The 18756-nt window shown below is 32.0% G+C and overlaps 1 protein-coding gene and 2 pseudogenes across 2 annotated transcripts; 1 reads left to right on the forward strand and 2 right to left on the reverse strand.

The window, feature by feature from the left end:
* Positions 1-2867: 2867 nt before the first annotated feature.
* Positions 2868-9812, forward strand: LOC120162228 (thiosulfate/3-mercaptopyruvate sulfurtransferase 1, mitochondrial-like). Of its 2 annotated transcripts, none has more exons than XM_039172400.1 (12): positions 2868-3059; positions 3673-3858; positions 4794-4853; positions 4948-5013; positions 5684-5808; positions 5913-6066; positions 6398-6457; positions 6894-6952; positions 7854-7935; positions 8500-8563; positions 9231-9298; positions 9479-9812. In XM_039172400.1, the coding sequence occupies exons 2-12, from the start codon at positions 3742-3744 to the stop codon at positions 9587-9589; spliced, it is 966 nt and encodes a 321-aa protein (XP_039028331.1). In that variant the 5' UTR covers positions 2868-3059; positions 3673-3741; the 3' UTR covers positions 9590-9812. The 2 variants fall into 2 exon arrangements, with proteins under 2 accessions (XP_039028331.1, XP_039028332.1); XM_039172401.1 differs by having other exon boundaries at positions 4951-5013.
* Positions 9813-9882: 70 nt separating this feature from the next.
* On the reverse strand, positions 9883-13034 carry LOC120162230 (annotated as a pseudogene).
* A 1079-nt stretch (positions 13035-14113) lies between these two features.
* On the reverse strand, positions 14114-15409 carry LOC120161620 (annotated as a pseudogene).
* Between the last annotated feature and the right edge of the window lie 3347 nt (positions 15410-18756).

Below are 18756 nucleotides of genomic sequence, written 5' to 3' on the forward strand. Positions count from 1 at the left end.
TTCAAACTGTTCTTCATCTCATTGCTTCTGAAATAACACCACCTTAAAGCATTGGTTCGCGTCTTGAACAATTCCATAAAAAGCAGGTTGATGATCATGTGCTGAACAAATGCTTAGAGGTGTTAAATTTAACATAATTGGATTCAATATTTTATTTCTGAAATTAATTTTGTTAGTGTCATTTACTTGAGTAATTACAATAATACTCTATTATTTAGACTTAGGCACTAATTTAGATATAAAAAAAATTATAAGTATCAATCCAACCTTAAAATCAAATATTAAACACCTTAGAAACTAAATATTAATGTGCCATTGTACAACTACAAAGCAATTCAAAACTTGATACCAAATGCAAACAGAGCCCAATTCAATAGGAACCGTAATGGAGCTCCAATATACAAACAAACCGACCTGAATTGCTCTCGTTAAATTTCAGTTAGCAATAGATTGGTTCATAAAATGTAAGAATATTGTTGGTAATAAAATTTATTAGAATGTAACATTACTTAACATATTTATTGTGAATGTTGTATTACATTGTTTAATTTATTGAACATGAATGTAAGATTACAATGTTTGGTTTGATGAATATAAGATTGGAATAACGCATATTTTATCAAATTGTCCTTATAATATATTTTCTTATTATCAAGTTGAATTCTCAAAATTAAAAAGAAATATTTACATGAAAGTTCATTAAAAATATAATTTTTGTCTATTATTTCTAATATATATATATATATATTATGAAAAATTTATATAAAAAATAATAAACAAAATATCAATTCAAATTATTGAAAATTAATAAAAATATTATAGAGAACCTTTTATGGAAGTTAATCTTAAAAATAAACATAATAAAATACAGTTCAAAAATAAAACTTGAATCGAATATATACATAATAAATAATCAAAATAAAATAAAATTTGATATATTTTTATGTATTATATTATTTAATAATAAATATTAAAAAATTGAAACTATTAAAAAATAAAAAAAATTATACTCATATAATTACGTATAAAAGTAAAATCTTTTTAAATTAACTATTATTTTAAGAGTATTTTTGTAGGAGAAAAAATATCTAATACCTAAAAAGAAAGAGAAAATAACGTTCTTGAAAATAGATAAAAAAAAATTATTATTATTATAAAGAATACTTCATTACATCAGAGAAAATACTCTTTAAATATGAATAAGTGATTCTGAAAAAATTTAGGGTAAAGTAAATAAATGGTCACTAAAATTTACAAATACTTTCATTTAGGTCCCTCAACTTTTAAAACTTGCAATATAGTCACCAAACATTTAGTTTGTTTGCAATATGATCCTCGACGTAATGGTTGTTTCACTACCATTAGGGTAAATTGTATAAATGGTCACTGAAATTTTTAGGCGCTCGGATTTAGTTCCCCTAACTTTTAAAACTTACAACACAATCATCAATTACATTCTAAACCCAAAAATCCAAAATGTTTCAATTACATTCTAAACCTCAAATTCCTAAATACTTTAATTACATGCCAACCCCAAATTCATAATCCATTCTAAAAATATGTCATAACAAACTAAACTTGAATTAACAAACCTAAACCCTCAAAACATAACCATTTCGAAAAAATTTAACCAACTATAAGTGAATAATAAGTGATTATGTTGGGTTTAGGATTTAGAGTTATATTAGACCTAAATACTCAATTCAGTTTATAAAATAGTTGACTCAAACATTTTTCGATTTGAGTTTATAAAATTTAAATCAAGTCGAATTGAATTGAATTTTCGAGTTTCTGTTTAAATTTTATTATAAATATTTATCATATTATAATATTATTTGATTCTAATTCAGTTCAGTTTATAAAATAGTTAACTCGAAATTTTTTCGATTTGATTTTATAAAATTTAAATCAAGTCGAATTGAATTGAATTTTCGAGTCTCAGTTTAAATTTAATTATAAATATTTATAATACTATAATATTTTTATTCTAATTTAAATAGTTTTTAACCATATACAATACATATATTTCTTCATATTTTTTCCATATGTGATATACATTTATCATACAGAGTCAAGGGACTTGACTCAAACTTAAAAATTAATCCACTAATTACTAAAAATTTTGAGATATTCAAGTTGTATTTTACAACTCGATTTTAACTTGAAATTTTTAAGTTGAGTTTATGAATTACAACTCAAAGTCAATTTGTATCAAATTTTTTGAATCAATTCAAGTCGAAAAATAATTTTTCGAATCAAATTGAGTATTGTTCACTTATAATTGGTTAGATCTAACTTTTAAATCCTAAACCCAACATAATCACTTATTGTTATGGACCCAAAATGAACTAAATGTTGTTGATTATGTTGGGTTAATTGGTGGAGAAATTTAGCATTTAGGGTTATGTTTTGAGGGTTTAGGGTTATTGCTTCAAGTTTAGTTTATTATGGAATATTTTGAGAATGAATTATGAATTTGGGGTTGAGCATGTAATTGAAATATTTTAGAATTTGAGGTTTAGAATGTAATTGAAGTATTTTGGAATTTGGGTTTAAAATGTAATTGATGACTGTGTTGTAAGTTTTAAAACTTGGGGACTTAAATGCAAACGCCTAAAAAGTTAAGTGACAATTTATATGATTTACCCTAACGGTAGTGAAACAGTCGTTACGTTGGGATCATATTGTAAATGAGCTAAATGTTTGGTGACTTTATTGCAAGTTTTAAAAGTTTAGAGACCTAAATGCAAGTATCTGAAAAGTTCAGTGACTATTTATATACTTTACCCAAAAATTTATTATCCTAATAGTAATCTTTTACTAAACGCCACTTAGAGTAAAACACACGCTTTTGTCCAGTTGTGTTCCCAGTCCACTTCTTCAGGCAGCGACAAAAAGATTAAGCTGCAACTTGTATAATCTCTCTCAACAAGCACATTTCTTCATGTTTTGCGCCTAAATTCATCATCCCTTTCTCCAGAATTCTCTTTGGTCACCGCTTGATTCGAGTCTCGTCATCTCTCCCTTGCGAACCCTTGATTTTCTCTAATCTTTCCAATGTAAAGTAACAGTCTCTTTCCTTTTGTTGATATTTATTATTTGGATTTTTCTCAATCTTTTGGATTCTGATTGTTCTAGTTGGCTTTTGTTTCTGGAGATTTCGAAAGTGAATCCTTTTCTTTGTCTTTCATTTGATCAGTCCATCACTTTTACGAGATGGGCAAGTTCTGATTCTTTTTCCCTTTCAATTTAATGCCTTCTCCAAAGTTCATGTCCGGTTTTGACTATTTTTATGAAGAATTTCATCTTTATTGAGTTACTTTTTTTAATTATTGTTCTTGCTTATAGAATTCATATGCAGAAAGATAAAGTTTCTTATCTGTTCTGCATGTTATTTTATTTTTGAATTTTCTGGTAATTTTATGTTTTCTGAACCCAAACTATGCATTATAAGTATCTAGTCTGTAATGGCTACTTATATTTTCACTCATGAGTGAAATTGAGCTACTCTGAATAATTCATTAACATGGGCATTGTGGTGATATTAACTACACTGTTATTGAGTACATCTGGCTCTGGTGATGGCATTAATTCTGACCCCCCCCCCTTCTTGTAGTAGATTTTATGGTCATGTGGCTCAGTTCTTAAGTTGTATTTTTATATCACTTGCAGAATAGACAGTTTCGTGTACAGGCTGTCTTCCATACCACATATAATACCTCTGGTCGACCTTCTCGCTTGATGGCTTCTGCAGCAATTGATACAAAAACTAATCTTTCAACACAATCTCTTTCCACCGATGACCCAGTCATTTCTGTTGATTGGCTTCATGCTAATCTAAGGGAGCCTGATCTGAAGGTATGCATTTATACATGTTCCAGTAACCGTTTTTACTTAAACATGTTGTTACAAAAATGTCATGAATTTTTTTGCTTGTTATTGTTACTTTTTGAAAGTGTGGTTGTCGTGAATGACATTACGGCATCATATATAAGCCACTTTCGATACTCTTTATTTGCTTTATTTTTGAGACTAGAAAGGCATACGTGCAAGTTATTAATTTTATAGTTCAGGTTTTCATGAAACTAATTTATCATCTTCATAGGTATCACCTCCCATAGATATTTCTGTGTGCTTGTGAAATTGTTGTTAAATTAATTTTTATATACTATAGTACAGCTTTTTCTATTTTGCAACTCCTGAGGAAATCTAGATGTTAAATTAAGAGTTTTCCCCTTATTATCTATTTCTCACCACTGTTTAAGTGATACAATTAGCTGCAAATCAGCATTTTCAACGTAACAATAATGATATATGAAACTGTAAGTAAGTTCACCTGAACAACTGCCAAATTTGGAGCCCAACCTCAAATCACTGATCACAGTAATTATTCAAAAGACAAACAATTTCTAAACAGCTAGCAGCCCATTCTATCAGGCTTGGCATCTTTCGGGTTTTTTTCTCCATTTTTCCTCATATATTTTCTCTCGGGGAGGGAAAAGAGTTTGGTTTAGACAAAATGAAGGTACCCTCTGAGTTCGGGGATCATTTTAGAACAGTTTTCCTGAAGATGCCCCCAACCAAAAAAAAAAAGATTAGTCTAATAATTGTTTGGTTTCTTAGAATAAGATGATTTTGAAAGAATTATTTTATTTTTTGTTATTAATTTTGATTTTTTTCTTAAGCTTATGAATAACTTATTAGCAGAAGTGTCTTTAGAAATATTATGAAAATTGGAAAACATTTTGTGCTTTCTTTTTTTATTGGTTTACCACATTTTTATTATTTATCAGGTACTGGATGCGTCATGGTACATGCCAGATGAGCAGAGGAATCCAATTCAAGAGTATCAGGTGCTGATTACCGTCTTCTCTACAATCAATTTTGGAGTCGCACCCCAAAAACAGTTAAATGCTTTTGAGTATTGAAATTGTGTTCTTATCATAGCAGGTTGCTCACATTCCCGGTGCCCTTTTCTTTGATATTGATGGAATTGTAGATAGAACTACAGAGGTGAGATTCCTTCTTTTTAATTGATTATCTTTTCACTCTCTTGGGTTCTATGTTTGCTAGATCACTGAGGTAGAGAAAGCTCCATTCTGTAACAACCTTTGCATCGCCGTTTCTTTTCCCTTTGATATCTCACAACTATCCTCTTTGGGTTTTACTAGCAGCAATTCTCTTCTCTTCCTTTGACTGTTTAATATTTATTAGTCTATAATCTATATTGTTATTTGAGAAAGGTAGTAGATATGTAGGTGCTCTTTCTATGGTATTTTGTTCAGTCAAGTTCAGTCAATAACTTGGGAGAAAACTAGACAGAATCAGTTAGGAGGAAATATCAATATCACAAAGACTTGACGTTCCACATTGAAAAACTAAAATAACATTGGTATCTTGTACCAAATCCTAAACCCTAATAAAGTGGAAATTCCAATAAGAACTTTGATTAAAAATAATCCTAATAAATTAAAAGGCCTAAACACAGCGCTCCATAATGCTGCTTTGACAATTGCAGAATCATCTTCAACCTTGTATATGCATTTAGTATTCTCAGTAATGCAATTCAATCAAATATTCTTGGTAGTTTGTTACATGATGTTACTGTTGGAGATGTACTAGGTAAGCGAACCTTCAATAACATATGCACTATTTGACTTCTCTTGTTGAAACCTCTTATCAGTTGCCACATATGCTGCCATCCGAGGATGCTTTTGCGGCTGCTGTGTCTTCTCTTGGCATCCAGAATAATGATGGGCTGGTTGTTTATGATGGAAAGGGGATTTTCAGTGCAGCACGTGTATGGTGGTTAGTTTTGATAATATGACATCTTCTCAACCTTTACTGAAATGTTCTATCTTTGTTTTCCTGATTCTAAATCTAACAGACATTATTCCATCGATAATTGTAAGGATGTTCCGAGCTTTTGGGCATGAAAGAGTGTGGGTGTTAGATGGAGGCCTCCCAAGGTGGCGTGCATCAGGGTACAATGTTGAATCTAGTGCTTCTAGTGATGCTATTTTGAAAGCCAGTGAGGCAATAGAGAAAGTCTATCAGGGACAAACTGTAAGAACTCTTTTGATCTATGATTCTCTATATCTCCTTTTTCAATTCTTGTAATTATTTATTGGGATTTTTTTTGTGGGGGGGGGGGGGTTGTTCCCTCTTCCATTTGATATGGTTGTTGTCTACAAGTTCTGAAAATATTGCTATTGTGTTCGGATGTTTTCTGAAAGAAGCAAGCATGGGACTACTATGGAAGACATTTAGTAGCAATTGTTCATTCAGTTACTGGGTTGAACATTTTTATCTAAATAATATTATACAAGTTTCTATCCTCTCATGTTTACAATATAATACTCAAATAGTTTTTGGTGCATGTATCCTTGTTTTGCAGGTTGGACCACTGACATTTCAGACAAAGTTTCAGCTACATCTTGTCTGGACTCTTGACAAGGTTGAATTGCTAGCCATACTTCATATAGAATTATGACTTTTCTACCTTAGTTTTGTTTGACTCATAATGTCTGTTAGTGATTGCAATTTTAGTTGGTGCACCTTCATAACCCATTTATACTAATACTACCTTTCTAGACTCATTCACACCCCAATTTATTATGGTAAGAAAAGCAAAAAAAACTTGGAGAAAGCTTCAAGCTGAATAATATGAGTAAAGAATCATAGAATTTATGATTTTACGTATTGAGTAGAGAAACATAATGCTTGTATATGTTTGTTGCCCCACTCTTAGCTTGTCCTGACATATCCGCGTCAGCAATATTTGGGTACTTTAAAGCATGGCTATTAGTCTGTCCATCATTTCTCCCTATTATCTGATTACTTTGTCAGTTTATGCTAGATAATACTGTTTTATTTTATTTTATTTTTTTCAGATTAGAAGAAACATTGAGGAAAAGACTCATCAACATATAGATGCCCGTTCCAAGCCCAGGTAGTGCAGTTAACTTGTTCGATTCCATTTGACCATAATTACTTAAATCTTATTTGATATGGTAAATAATAGCGGTTGTAGGTTGTCAGTTCTCATCCCTCAATTCATTGCCCTTGTGTTGTTGATAATAAGCATAAACCAGCATGTCTTAACATGCAAGTCTCATGAAAATGCTGTGTATACAGTATTAAAAAGACCGAATTTTGAACCTATATGAACTCTATTTTCACATTAATATATGTAAGGTGCATGAGACATAAGGCACGGCTTTGTTCTTGCACATTTTTCAGCCCATGAAGTGTAGTTTCCTTAAATTGTAAAGGCCGACGACGGATTGTTGTAATATATATCGCAGTAAAGCTGAATATGTTTCACTACTAGTAAGACTCATGAACTGCTTTGATGGCTAAGGAATTTGTCTAAACCCAGCAAGAACTATAGTTAAAGTAGATCCTAGTGAAGTGGAAATTTTTGGTTTGCCTATCTTGGTGGTCCTAGTTGTCAGCATGATCCATTTCTTGATCCTATCAATCGCAACATTTTCATTTCAGCTATACTCGTTGTTCAGACAGGTTATCTTCAACCTGCTCAAATGCTCAGAATATTAAGGCTTAACCTGTCTTACTGTATTTCCTTTTAAACTTGCTCAGTGTTGTGAAGGGCACAAGGTGCTCTCTTGGCTCTAGAACCTTTTAAACTTGCTCAGTGTTGTTGTTATTATCATTATTATTATGCAAACATCGATTTTGTAACAAAATTTGCCTTTTAACTCTTTTAATTTTGAAGGGAAGGAGCCTTAAAATTGAATTACATAAAACTTGGGTTTATATCTCCCAAACCTTCTTGCATATAAAATCCTTGCTCTGTTATATTTATTTTTGGTGTTTGGGATTTCATACAGATTTGATGGTGTTGCACCTGAACCTCGTAAAGGAATTATAAGTGGGCATATACCTGGCAGCAAGTGTATTCCTTTTCCACAGGTAAGAAAGAGAGTTTTTCATTTTTTACTTGCGCATGGAAGAGGTGAGATGGATGTAAATTTCCGGTCCTAATCAAGACCTTTTTTAAAAAAAATTGTCTGAGAAAGAGAAGGTTAGTAGATGTGCAGGAACATTTACTTTCAAATTAGGAGTGTGAGGGAGGCTCTACTTTCTGTTGTGTGCTGCATGAAATTGTTGATTGGTAATTAAAATATGTCATGCTTATAGAACAAACTTGTTGAGTGGCAGATTCAGATGGTGCGATCTGAGTATGACCTATTACTGGTCATTGTTTAGACCGGAAGTCTTATTCAAGATGATGTACCTCCTGCTAATATGTTGTTAAACACTTTGGAATTCTCGAGTTGTTTTTTTCCAATGATGTAGATGGTAACATTCTAGCCTTGAGAGAAAAGGGAGAAACAATATGATAGGCCCAATTTGGGTTGTTATTATATTTATTATCATTGCCTTTTACTCTCTTTTCTTATATGTGATGTAATTTCTGGAAATTTGGTTTCCTTGATAGATTATCAAATTAATCAATTTATCATTTCTTTGCAGATGTTAGATGCTTCCCAGACACTTCTACCTGCTGACGAGCTCAAGAAACGATTTAATGAAGAGGGTGATTACTCTTTATCTTCCTTTTTGTCATTGTTCCTTTCCTCCTTTTCTTTTGTATTCTTTCAAAGTTCAGCTGGTATGTATGTCTATCGGTTACTTGGTTTTCATATATGAAGTCCGTGTCCCTTCACCTGTAACATCTTTGTCAAATCTTCATATTCACTCTATAATATGCACATCAGTTTCTGGGAGTAAGGATTTATTGATCTTATAATTAGAATTAGGAACTTAGTTATTAGCTACTGAATAACTCGTTCATAACAATGGTGAATATTTATTGAGGTGTTCTGTCAGACGATGTAAAAAATTACTCCATTTATAAGAGTCTGTTAGTTCCCTTGATTGTGCAGTCCAAAACTGCACCGTTGACCCTGTACCCAACTGATTCTGATAGAAAAATTAGACACCAAGATCTTTATTGTCGCATTCAATTGTGTGGGAAGCTTGCGCACAGTTCATAGTTAAATCAATCTTTCAATATGATTTTTGTGTTTATGATGCCAACAATGTACTGAATGTGATTATGTCTTGCTTCTCTAGGAATCATAGTGCTTCTAAGATTATAAAGAAGTTCATACTTCATGCTTGTTTATATAACGCTTTATTGTTTGATCTTGACATTTTCTTATTGTCCTTGCAAACTTGCATTGCCTAATAACGTATTTCAGGCATCTCCTTGGAACGGCCTATTGTAACTTCTTGCGGCACTGGTGTAACTGCTTGTATTCTGACATTGGTACTTTCCTGCATGATATATTCTCTCTTCCTTTAGGCTTGACATTTTTCCAATCATTCCAATAAGTTCCCATAAATCTCATGAGAGGCGAAAAATATAATGTGGTTCCCAAACAAAGTTCGATTCATTTGATTCTTTATTAATATTCTAAAACAGTTGTCTTGTGCTAATGCTTTCCAGGGCCTCCATCGACTTGGGAAGACTGATGTTGCTGTATATGATGGATCTTGGACGGAATGGGTTGTGCAGTCCGACACACCTGCCGACGTGCAAAGCAATCAAAGAAACTGAGAACTGTCGAGCTTATGATCAGGCCAGTTTCAGTAGAGATACAGGGACATGAAAATGGGTTGTATCTAGAAAAGCCTCAAGTGTTATTCTAGCTATTTATGAATTCCAATATGAACCTTACTGTGTGGTGACCCTTCAGAATATCAGAAACTTCGTTTGACAACGGAAGTGTTGAATTGTGATAGTGTGTTTATGGTTTTATGGAATATGTCAGCTGTTTTTACGTGGGATGACAGGACTGTGGTTCCTGGAATTACTTTTTTGGCAGCAAAAAGACTGCAAGAAGTGGATTATCTAGATTATAATATTCTCAAGTTTGCTGATAGGAGCCTGTATTCATAAATGAATCTTTTTACATGTAACAAATATTCCATGAATGTGTATAATATATCCTGAGAGTACAAATAATGCGACGTTCCGGAACCGTAGCCCTTTCATCTCTTAAATATGAAAACAAGTACTGGAGCTAAAGGTCGGTTCAACATCTGGAACTTGCAGCATATCCAACCATCAACGCACAATCCTGAAGCAAAGCCTTCAACTGTTTCCAGTTCTTCCCTGTGAATTATGTTTAACATAACATGAGCAAAGCCAGGTATTTTCAAAGAGTCGTAACTACATAAACTACTAGGCTAATAAGCCCTCCCGACATCAGCATTTTCTTTGCAGATTCCAATGCCAACAGGGTTGTTTTCGACGTCGTAATAATGCCTTTGTTTCCTCCGGGAAGGTAGCCTAGGTTGAATGCAACAAGTCTAAAAGCAGACAAGGAATTAATGCTATCCCTATGTGAAGAATATATCAACAATTCAACATGGCTTCATGATAATTTTTATGAAGCCGCCAAAGGTACTGGTAGTAATGAAAATAAAAACCGAATGGAAGTTTAAAAATTTAGAGTTTACAATATATGATATTCATAATTTGACCTCTCAAGTATTTCCAACTATACATAAAATGAAAATTTCTTATTTTACCTTATTGATGCCTGAATGAGCACAGAAACAAAAACTAACAATTAGGTAACCATGGACATCTATTAATATTTATAAAGTTAGTCCTGAATATGCAAAACAGCATCACTTCTAGAGTAAAAGGATGCTAATAGTAATTATACGCATACTGTAACTAGAAACAAAAACTAGAGTAGAGTTCCATTTCAGAGATAGTTTTGGTCATACAGTACTAACTTTATAAAGTTGCTACTCTAGATAAACTAGCAGCAAATAGATTAAATACCCAAATCAATCAATACTCCACTCTAATGAATATCAAATATATTAAAAAGAGAGAAACTTGAGCACTAATGAGTAGTACCTAACGGCAGTATTTTCAGGAAGCACTTCATCCATTCTACTATGGCAAATGGGGAAGAGCTTGACTAGTTCTTTCTGCAGAAGTCAGAAATTTATTAGGAGCTACATGAAACACAAGCAACTTTACAAGCTTAGTAATTGAACACATGTTCTATCCAGAAGACCAATGAAGGTAACTAAATGATAAATTTAGAATGACAGGATAAAACAGGTCAAGTGGATTTGAATTGCTGAAAGATAGAAAAAAATCAGAAAGGAGAATGGAATTAGTAACAGAAAAGAATAAAGATAGAAAATATATTTCTTCTCTCTTTGATGTGCTTGATAGGAAAGATGGAAAAATGACAAGAAATTTTTTTCCATTAATTGCATGTTAGAGTAGAAAAATGAGATAAAAGGAGATTTTTCAAAAATGCTTAATTTTTTACACCTAACTTACATCTCTCACATTTTCTCTCCTCTTATCACTTCAAATTGGAATGATTTATTTTTATTCATGAAGATGGAAAATTATCATATTTACTATTTCTTTCCCACCAAGCACACTCAAAATTGATTTTCTTTTCACCTTTCCACTCTACCAAACACACCCTGAAGTTAAACTTATATGCCAATAATCAGATATTCTGAATCTTAAGGCTAAAATTTGAAATGTAGTGTAAAATCTGGATAGTGTATCTTTGAGGTAATCAGAATTTACTATTTCTTTGAACTTTTTATGATAAAGAAGACATTGAGAAGAAAACAAGAAGCACCTCTTTCTGAGTGACAGTCTTATCTAGTACGGAAGAAGTATTCTCTAAAGCCTCTGTTTGAATGTCCATTCCATAAACACGACCTCGACCAGATTCATCAGCAAGCATTTTGAGCATTGCAACAGTATCATAACCATTACCACATGTAGCATCTATGGCAATATCCCCTTTATGTAGGACATGCCTCCAAACCCTGGTCAGTAATGGACATAACATTATTAAAAGAAGGACATATTCGAAGTTGAGCACCGTTCCTGAGATGGGTAAGGAAATTTACCATGAAAGATTTAATGATATAATAAAAAAAATCAGCATCCTCAGTATAAACAACAAGAGCAATGCTTAATTTCTAAGGACATGGTACAAGAGGGGTTGTATCAGAAACAGGCTCCATAGGTTCAAGTCATACTAGCTCATCCAGTTCAGCACTAGTGCAAAATTAATGGGAATTTTCTTTTTTGAAAAAAAAAGCTTGTTTGCCTACAAAAGAGGATGCTGAAGAATATATATATAAGCAAGAATATCAAATTCCACAAACAAATTGACACCATATAAAATAAAACCGAGTGTTTTCTTGCTTCAGTTTCAATATTTATACACCACAGACAGTGAATTCCAATTTGCACATTCTGCTATCATAGCAGGAAATTCTGGCCTTACCTTAATTACTATCATATCTTAGAAAACAACTTTCGATTAACATCAACAAGATGCTTCAGTTTACGTAGTCTCCAAGCATGTAAACCACAAACATTAATAACAAAGCCAATGAATTTACAATAATGTTATAGGAAACGCTAAAGGGTTTGACAGTCCAGAGTCCAGACTAACAACAGACTATAGAGTACAGTTTCAAACATAGCATTTAAAACAATAATAAGAGAAATAAAGAAACAAAAAGAAAAATGGGTAATCAGGTACCTACAAATGAGCCACTTCCGTTGCCTTCTTCTTGCCAAATATATACCCCACCAGCTCATCCTCTAACCCTGAAATTGTATCGCAAAAGATGTCATTTTATTTCAATTTTAAATCCAAAAAACAGATAATATTAAAATACCTGAAAGCAGAGAGGTGGTTGAGAGGGGACGTGAGGTGGCTCCATTATTATGAAGAAGGAATTGGAAGAGCAAGAAGGAGTTTTGGAGGGTATTTTGAGCGATGAGGAGAAAGAAGAAGAGAAGCTAAATAATAATGAATTGGTTTGACAAAGGAATCTGTTTGATAGCATCGAGGTATAGCGTGAAGTAAAACCCAAAGCTGACATTTTTTACTTCTCAGTCGTTATATTCTGAGTGTGAGAGTTGTCTTTGTTTCGAGTTCAGTAGCCGGAGCCGGAGGCGGTCGGCTACAAAATGGATCGGTTTCGGGTCGAGAAGTGGCACGGATAGAGTTTCGTGAAATCAAATTCCCTGTAGCGCAATAAATTAAATTCTGATGGTGAATTTTACCCGACAGCTGATTTTTTTTTTAAAAAAAAACATAAATAATATTTATTTTATAAAAATATATAAATTATAAAATCATATTTTAACAATAATTATTATTTATTATTATAAATATATTCCAATAATATTATGAAATTACACAATTAATATTATAAATATTTTATAATTTATAATTTAATTAATATTTTTATAAAATAAATAAAATTAATTTCAATCATTATTTAATATAAATATTTTTTGTTTTATTTTATTTTTTAATTTATAATATATCAAACTCGAACATTATTATATTTTTAATTAGTGTTATAAATATATTCTTATAACATTTTATTATTTTATGTCGATTAATCTTTTAATTCGATAACATAAATTATAAATAATATTTATAAAATTAATATATTTTAATTGATGTTAAAAATATGTTGTTATATTATTTTTAAGGTTTATGTTATGATTAATATACTTTTATTAAACAGATGAAAATAATTTTAATCATAATTTATTTTGAATATTACTTTGTCAATAATATAATAAGTTGTTAACTTGACTTAGTTGTCTCGCATTATACTTTCTCTCTAGAATAGTCATCTTATTAGAAGTTATATATATATGGAATATTATTTGATTGGTGATTAAAAATCTTATTTTTCTAAAAGTATCAATCTTAACCTAAATTTCCTGTTTTCATTTGTTTTATGTCTCCCACATCTGTTTGGGAGGAACACGTATTTCTAGTTGTTGCGTTTAATATTTCAATAAAAGCTGGCGTTTCATTTCCAACAAAGAAAACAAAAAGCTTAATTTGCCAAAGAAATTAGCAGCAAATATAAATTTGATCTTTAGTGCTAATTAACCATAAAACCATCTTACAAGTAGTTATTATATGTTTACCAGTGGAGTGACGTATGATACGGATCTTACAATTAAGCAAGAACCCTATATAATTCGTAGGAATTTAAATAGCGGCCTAAGCTGCGTTGCTATTACTATATATATACGTTTTTCTTCGACTCCACAAACTTATTGTTTGGTACAATCTGTTGGAGCAAAGGAGACAGTTCTCTTCTGAAGATCGTACTAAATCTGGAAATTTATTTGCGCATAGTTTCCAAAGATAGATAAGGACTCACTTGGAACTATCAGCATACACATTAAGTCCCCATTGGTCCGAAATGTGTTGACCGGTTGCAAGTGAAGGTCAGCACCACTGAAATGAAACACCATTTCGGGAACGTTGATATTAGTTTCTGCCCCATAACATAAGCTAAATGTTCCTGAAGGATCTTGCACTGGATCTTCTCCAATTGTGTCTTTTACTATAGTCTCTAAGCTGTTATAAAAATTTGATTCCAAGAGCGTGAGTGTTGTTCCCGAATCGATTATGATATTCCCTTGGCTCGAATCTGGCTGCACGGTCTGCTCCCCAATGCTAACACCTTCAAGACTAAGGAAGTAGAAGGCTGGAGGGCTTTTGGTTATTAATGGAGTTGAAACAGCACCGGGAAGAGATATTATAGCTTCTTTACCGAAGAGAAGCTTACTACCGAAGCTTGCAGAGCGAGGAACCAAGCAGTAGGAGAATCTGTTATCAATTTGAGTGCTTATTTGAGAAACCAGAGACAATGGTCCTCCTCCCAGGCCAACAAGTCCAGCACTTGGACTTCTGAATCTGCCTTGATTCTTGTGCCCACAGCCAAAAATGGATGTTGGGAATGCTGCTTTTTAACCATCGGAGGAGTCAAAAGTCAAGGTATCAGTGCTAAGGGCTCCAACGGTAAACGACTCCTTGTCTCCATAGCCATACATGTACTGGCAATCATTTGTGATGGTGCACTGTTTGCGGGGAAGAGCTTGGCAACTTTTGGAACCACAAGGAACCGTTTTGTAAGTGGATGATGCTTGAGGATCGAAAGGAGAAGAACCTTGAGGATAACACTGTTCACATGGAAGACATTGTATCCATATAAGGTCGCTTCCAGTGTCTGCAATGGCTAAGTAATCAACTGGTGGGGTTCCAAAGGAGAGTTTCATGAGATAACTACCTCCACTTGGAATCACTGCAGATTGGACGGCGTTTTGATCAATCAAAGCTTGGAAGTGTTTGAGTCGGGCCATTGAATGGAGGGCATTTTTTCTTAGGATCTCTGTTGAGGTGAGAGAAGCATTATAGAAGGGAGATGTTGGGGAATCACGGTGAATAAGGTCCACACTGAAACCCGTCGATGCCTTTGCTCCAACTACTGATTGAACCACCAGGCTGGAGAAAAATACGGCAACAACAACAAACTGTGAACTATGCATGTTTGAGGATGATGTGAGGAATAATTGGTATGTTTGAGGATGCATTTATAGCCCTTTTCCATAGGCTTTCATTTATGGATTAGAAACCGTGTACTGCAAGCTTAGCGAAAAAGTTAAAGTAGATATGATCTGAAGTGTCTTAAATCGTTTCGTTTGCAGCAATTTCCATCTACTTTCTAAGAGAAAAATCACTAGTCTTGTCTTTTTATTGGAACGCGCGGTTGCGGTCTTGAGACGCTATACGTGTTTTAACATGCCAATCCCAATCAGCAATCAATTTGTTGATATATTATTTGTATTTTTTAAAATATTTATGTATTTTGATTAAAAAAATATTTTTATTTTATATTTATTTGAGATAAATCTGCTTATAATGTATGTCATGTGATTTTAATGGAAGGGAGTAATAGTGAAAAAGTTAATAAAAGAACCTTTAAAGATAAAATAAAAAATGAATAACATTAAGATTTGCTCAACTCTTGTAAAACTTAACATGTATAATCTGTATCACTAAAATATTTTTTTTGATTAATTGTATATCTAAAATATTAATTATATGTAAAAAAACATATAAAATTAGTTCAATATATACTATTGTAAATGGATCCATTGTATTTTATAAAATATGATAATTAATTGCAGTTTAATTATATTTTAGATTGAACTTGTTTTGTAGTCATTGTTATGAAGTCAGCGGTCGTCTTGCCCAATTAGCATGGACTACGCAGTGGGACCATTTTAAGGAACCTCATGGGTCCAATAAACGAAGAAGAAAAATAGTCATTAGGGTTTGAAAGGAATCTACAACTAGTTTTCTCTTAATTGCGTTTAAAGTACTCAATTTTTTATTAACGGTTTGATTCAAGTGATAAAGAGTTTGATATCGTTTAAGTAGATTTCATGTTTGAGGTTTTGTATATATAGAAAATTCATGTTGACAGACTCACCCACCAAAATCAAGTATGTGGCACTAATCGATCCAAATTAATCAGGATAAAACATTGTTTAAACAAAAGAACAACCTAATAAATATATAATTCTTTTTTAAAATATATAAAAATTAATGGAATGTAAAAATGAAAAATAATTGGTTTTTTTTCAATTTTTTAAAAATTTATGACACTCAAATAATTTTTTTTATTTTTGAATTTTTTTGTATTTTCAATTAATTACCTCAATATTTCCCATTTTAATATTATACATTTATTATTATTATTTGGCCTATTGTTAAAATTTGTTTTTGGATGTTAGTGAAGTAAGTTTCGCGATGATTCACCCTACTTCACATTAAATTGAATTAGGGTGTATATAGGTTTTGTGAGTAGTAGGATAAACATGAGGATAAAAATTAAATTTTATCGTAGGTAATGGAATAAATATAAGTACAATTTTGTTTTTGTCTCATCCTTGTCTACCAATATACATAATAAGAGACTTCTGAAACTTAGATCCACTGCACTCCCCATTCTCAATGCAGGAACTAAAACTACTAGAGATGTTTGGGAAGCTGTTAGAGAAAAAAAAATCAAAGTTAATTGGCACAAAATCATTTGGTTCCCTTCTCACATACCAAAATTCAGTATGATCGCTTGGATGGCCATCTTGGACAGACTTCCAACTCGGGAAAGATTGTCTCGGATGGGCATTGTCAATGATTGTAGATGTGTGCTATGTAATGAGACTAATGAAACTAGGGACCATTTATTTTCTGAATGCAGCTTTGCTAAATCACTTTGGAGCTCCATTCTTAATCTTTCTCAACTGCATGTTCCACACATGACATGGGAAGAAAAGATTTGATGGGCTAGTAAAGAATGGAAAGGTAAATCCCTTCTTACTACAATCTTGAAACTAGCTTGGACTTCGTTCATCTACTTGATATGGGAGGAGAGAAATAGAAGAATCTACCATCGTGGCTCCAGAGAAGTCGATCAAGTTCTGTCTTCCATCAAAGAGCTGGTCCGAATACAATTTAGAGGCAAAAATATCAATAGAATTTGATAATGTTAATTGTATTCTATGCTATTATTGGGGCATTGACTAACCATTTTTGTTGTTAGTATTTGGTTCTCCCTTTAGGGATGTTTGTTGTAGCAACATTGCTCTTTTGGAAATAAAAGCTTACTTATCCAAAAAAAAAAAATACATAATAAGCTTATTTAGAAGAAAATGATTGGGGTATAGGTTAACTATTTTTGTTGTACATAGCTTCTTGATCCTTGATTGGGTGTTGTATTGAACGTTTGCTTGGATAATAAAATTTTTACTTATCCAAAAAAATATATATACATAATAAGCATATTTAGAAGAAAAATGATTTTAGTAACACTTAGCTCACATTATAATATAAACATAGGTGGAGTAAAACTAGTTATTTTAGATAGAAAATTGAAGATATTTTTTTAAAATTTAGAATATCAGTTGATTTGTGATAAATTTTTGGATGAACTATATATTTTTAAATTGAAATCTCTACTTAACCATACGATTGATTGTTAATTATATTTTCAGCGTATAAAGCACCTCAAAGGGTGTCAACTCAGTCACTCAAATGTGTTATATTAGACTCATGTGACTATGATAACGATTATTAATTAGTGAGAGATCAGTTGATTACAAAAAAAAAAAGTAACATTAGTGATCATTTTGTTATCTTTAAAATTTTAGTGTTGAAAAAAGAAATTTATTTATAATTTTATGATTATTTATATAATTTAACCAAATTGTTTTCAAAGAGACCATTTTTACCATTTTAGACGTGGACATAAACCTCATGTGTTCAATCCAACGATAAATCCTTCTCAAATGGAATCATTTTCACCATTTTAGACGTTGTGGACATAAATTTTATGTGTCCAGTCCAATGAGAGGCCGTTCTCAAATGGCAATTCTTCTTTTAAATTTACTTTTTTTCTCTCATTTTTTGTTAATAAATAAATTTATTTTAACTTCTTTACGTTTTTTTAAATTTATCGTTGTACTAATTCACATTTCATACTTCTTATTGAAGAGAATTTATAAAAACTTTTGTGATATTTGGTTTATCAAAATCTCAACATAGATATTCAGTATCCTTTGAATACTCCTTAGAAATTATCGAAAACTTTCTTCTCAGTTAAGCCGTACACAAACCAATCGTGTAAAGAAAAGCCAAACCAAAAACCGTCTTGAAACAACACAAAACAAACTACAACAGAGTAACTTTATCTCTCTTTCACACAAAGGTTTAAGGAAATAGTTGAGATGCAACATTTAGGAAGGAACCAATTAGTCATAATTAATATCATCTTACATGTAGTTTTCATGTTACCATCTGGAAAAACAAGGATCTTACAAGCAAGCAAGAA

This window comes from Hibiscus syriacus, unplaced genomic scaffold, assembly GCF_006381635.1.
Source record: "Hibiscus syriacus cultivar Baekdansim isolate YM2019G1 unplaced genomic scaffold, ASM638163v2 tig00111402_pilon, whole genome shotgun sequence".
Classification (NCBI taxonomy): domain Eukaryota; kingdom Viridiplantae; phylum Streptophyta; class Magnoliopsida; order Malvales; family Malvaceae; genus Hibiscus; species Hibiscus syriacus.

Bases quoted from the DNA above. Each gene is read 5' to 3' on its own strand.
- LOC120162228 (XM_039172400.1), top strand. From the start codon at position 3,742: ATGGCTTCTGCAGCAATTGATACAAAAACTAATCTTTCAACACAATCT. The intron at 4,854-4,947 runs GTGCTGATTACC...TTCTTATCATAG, and splicing joins ATCCAATTCAAGAGTATCAG to CAGGTTGCTCACATTCCCGG. The intron at 6,458-6,893 runs GTTGAATTGCTA...TATTTTTTTCAG, and splicing joins TTGTCTGGACTCTTGACAAG to ATTAGAAGAAACATTGAGGA.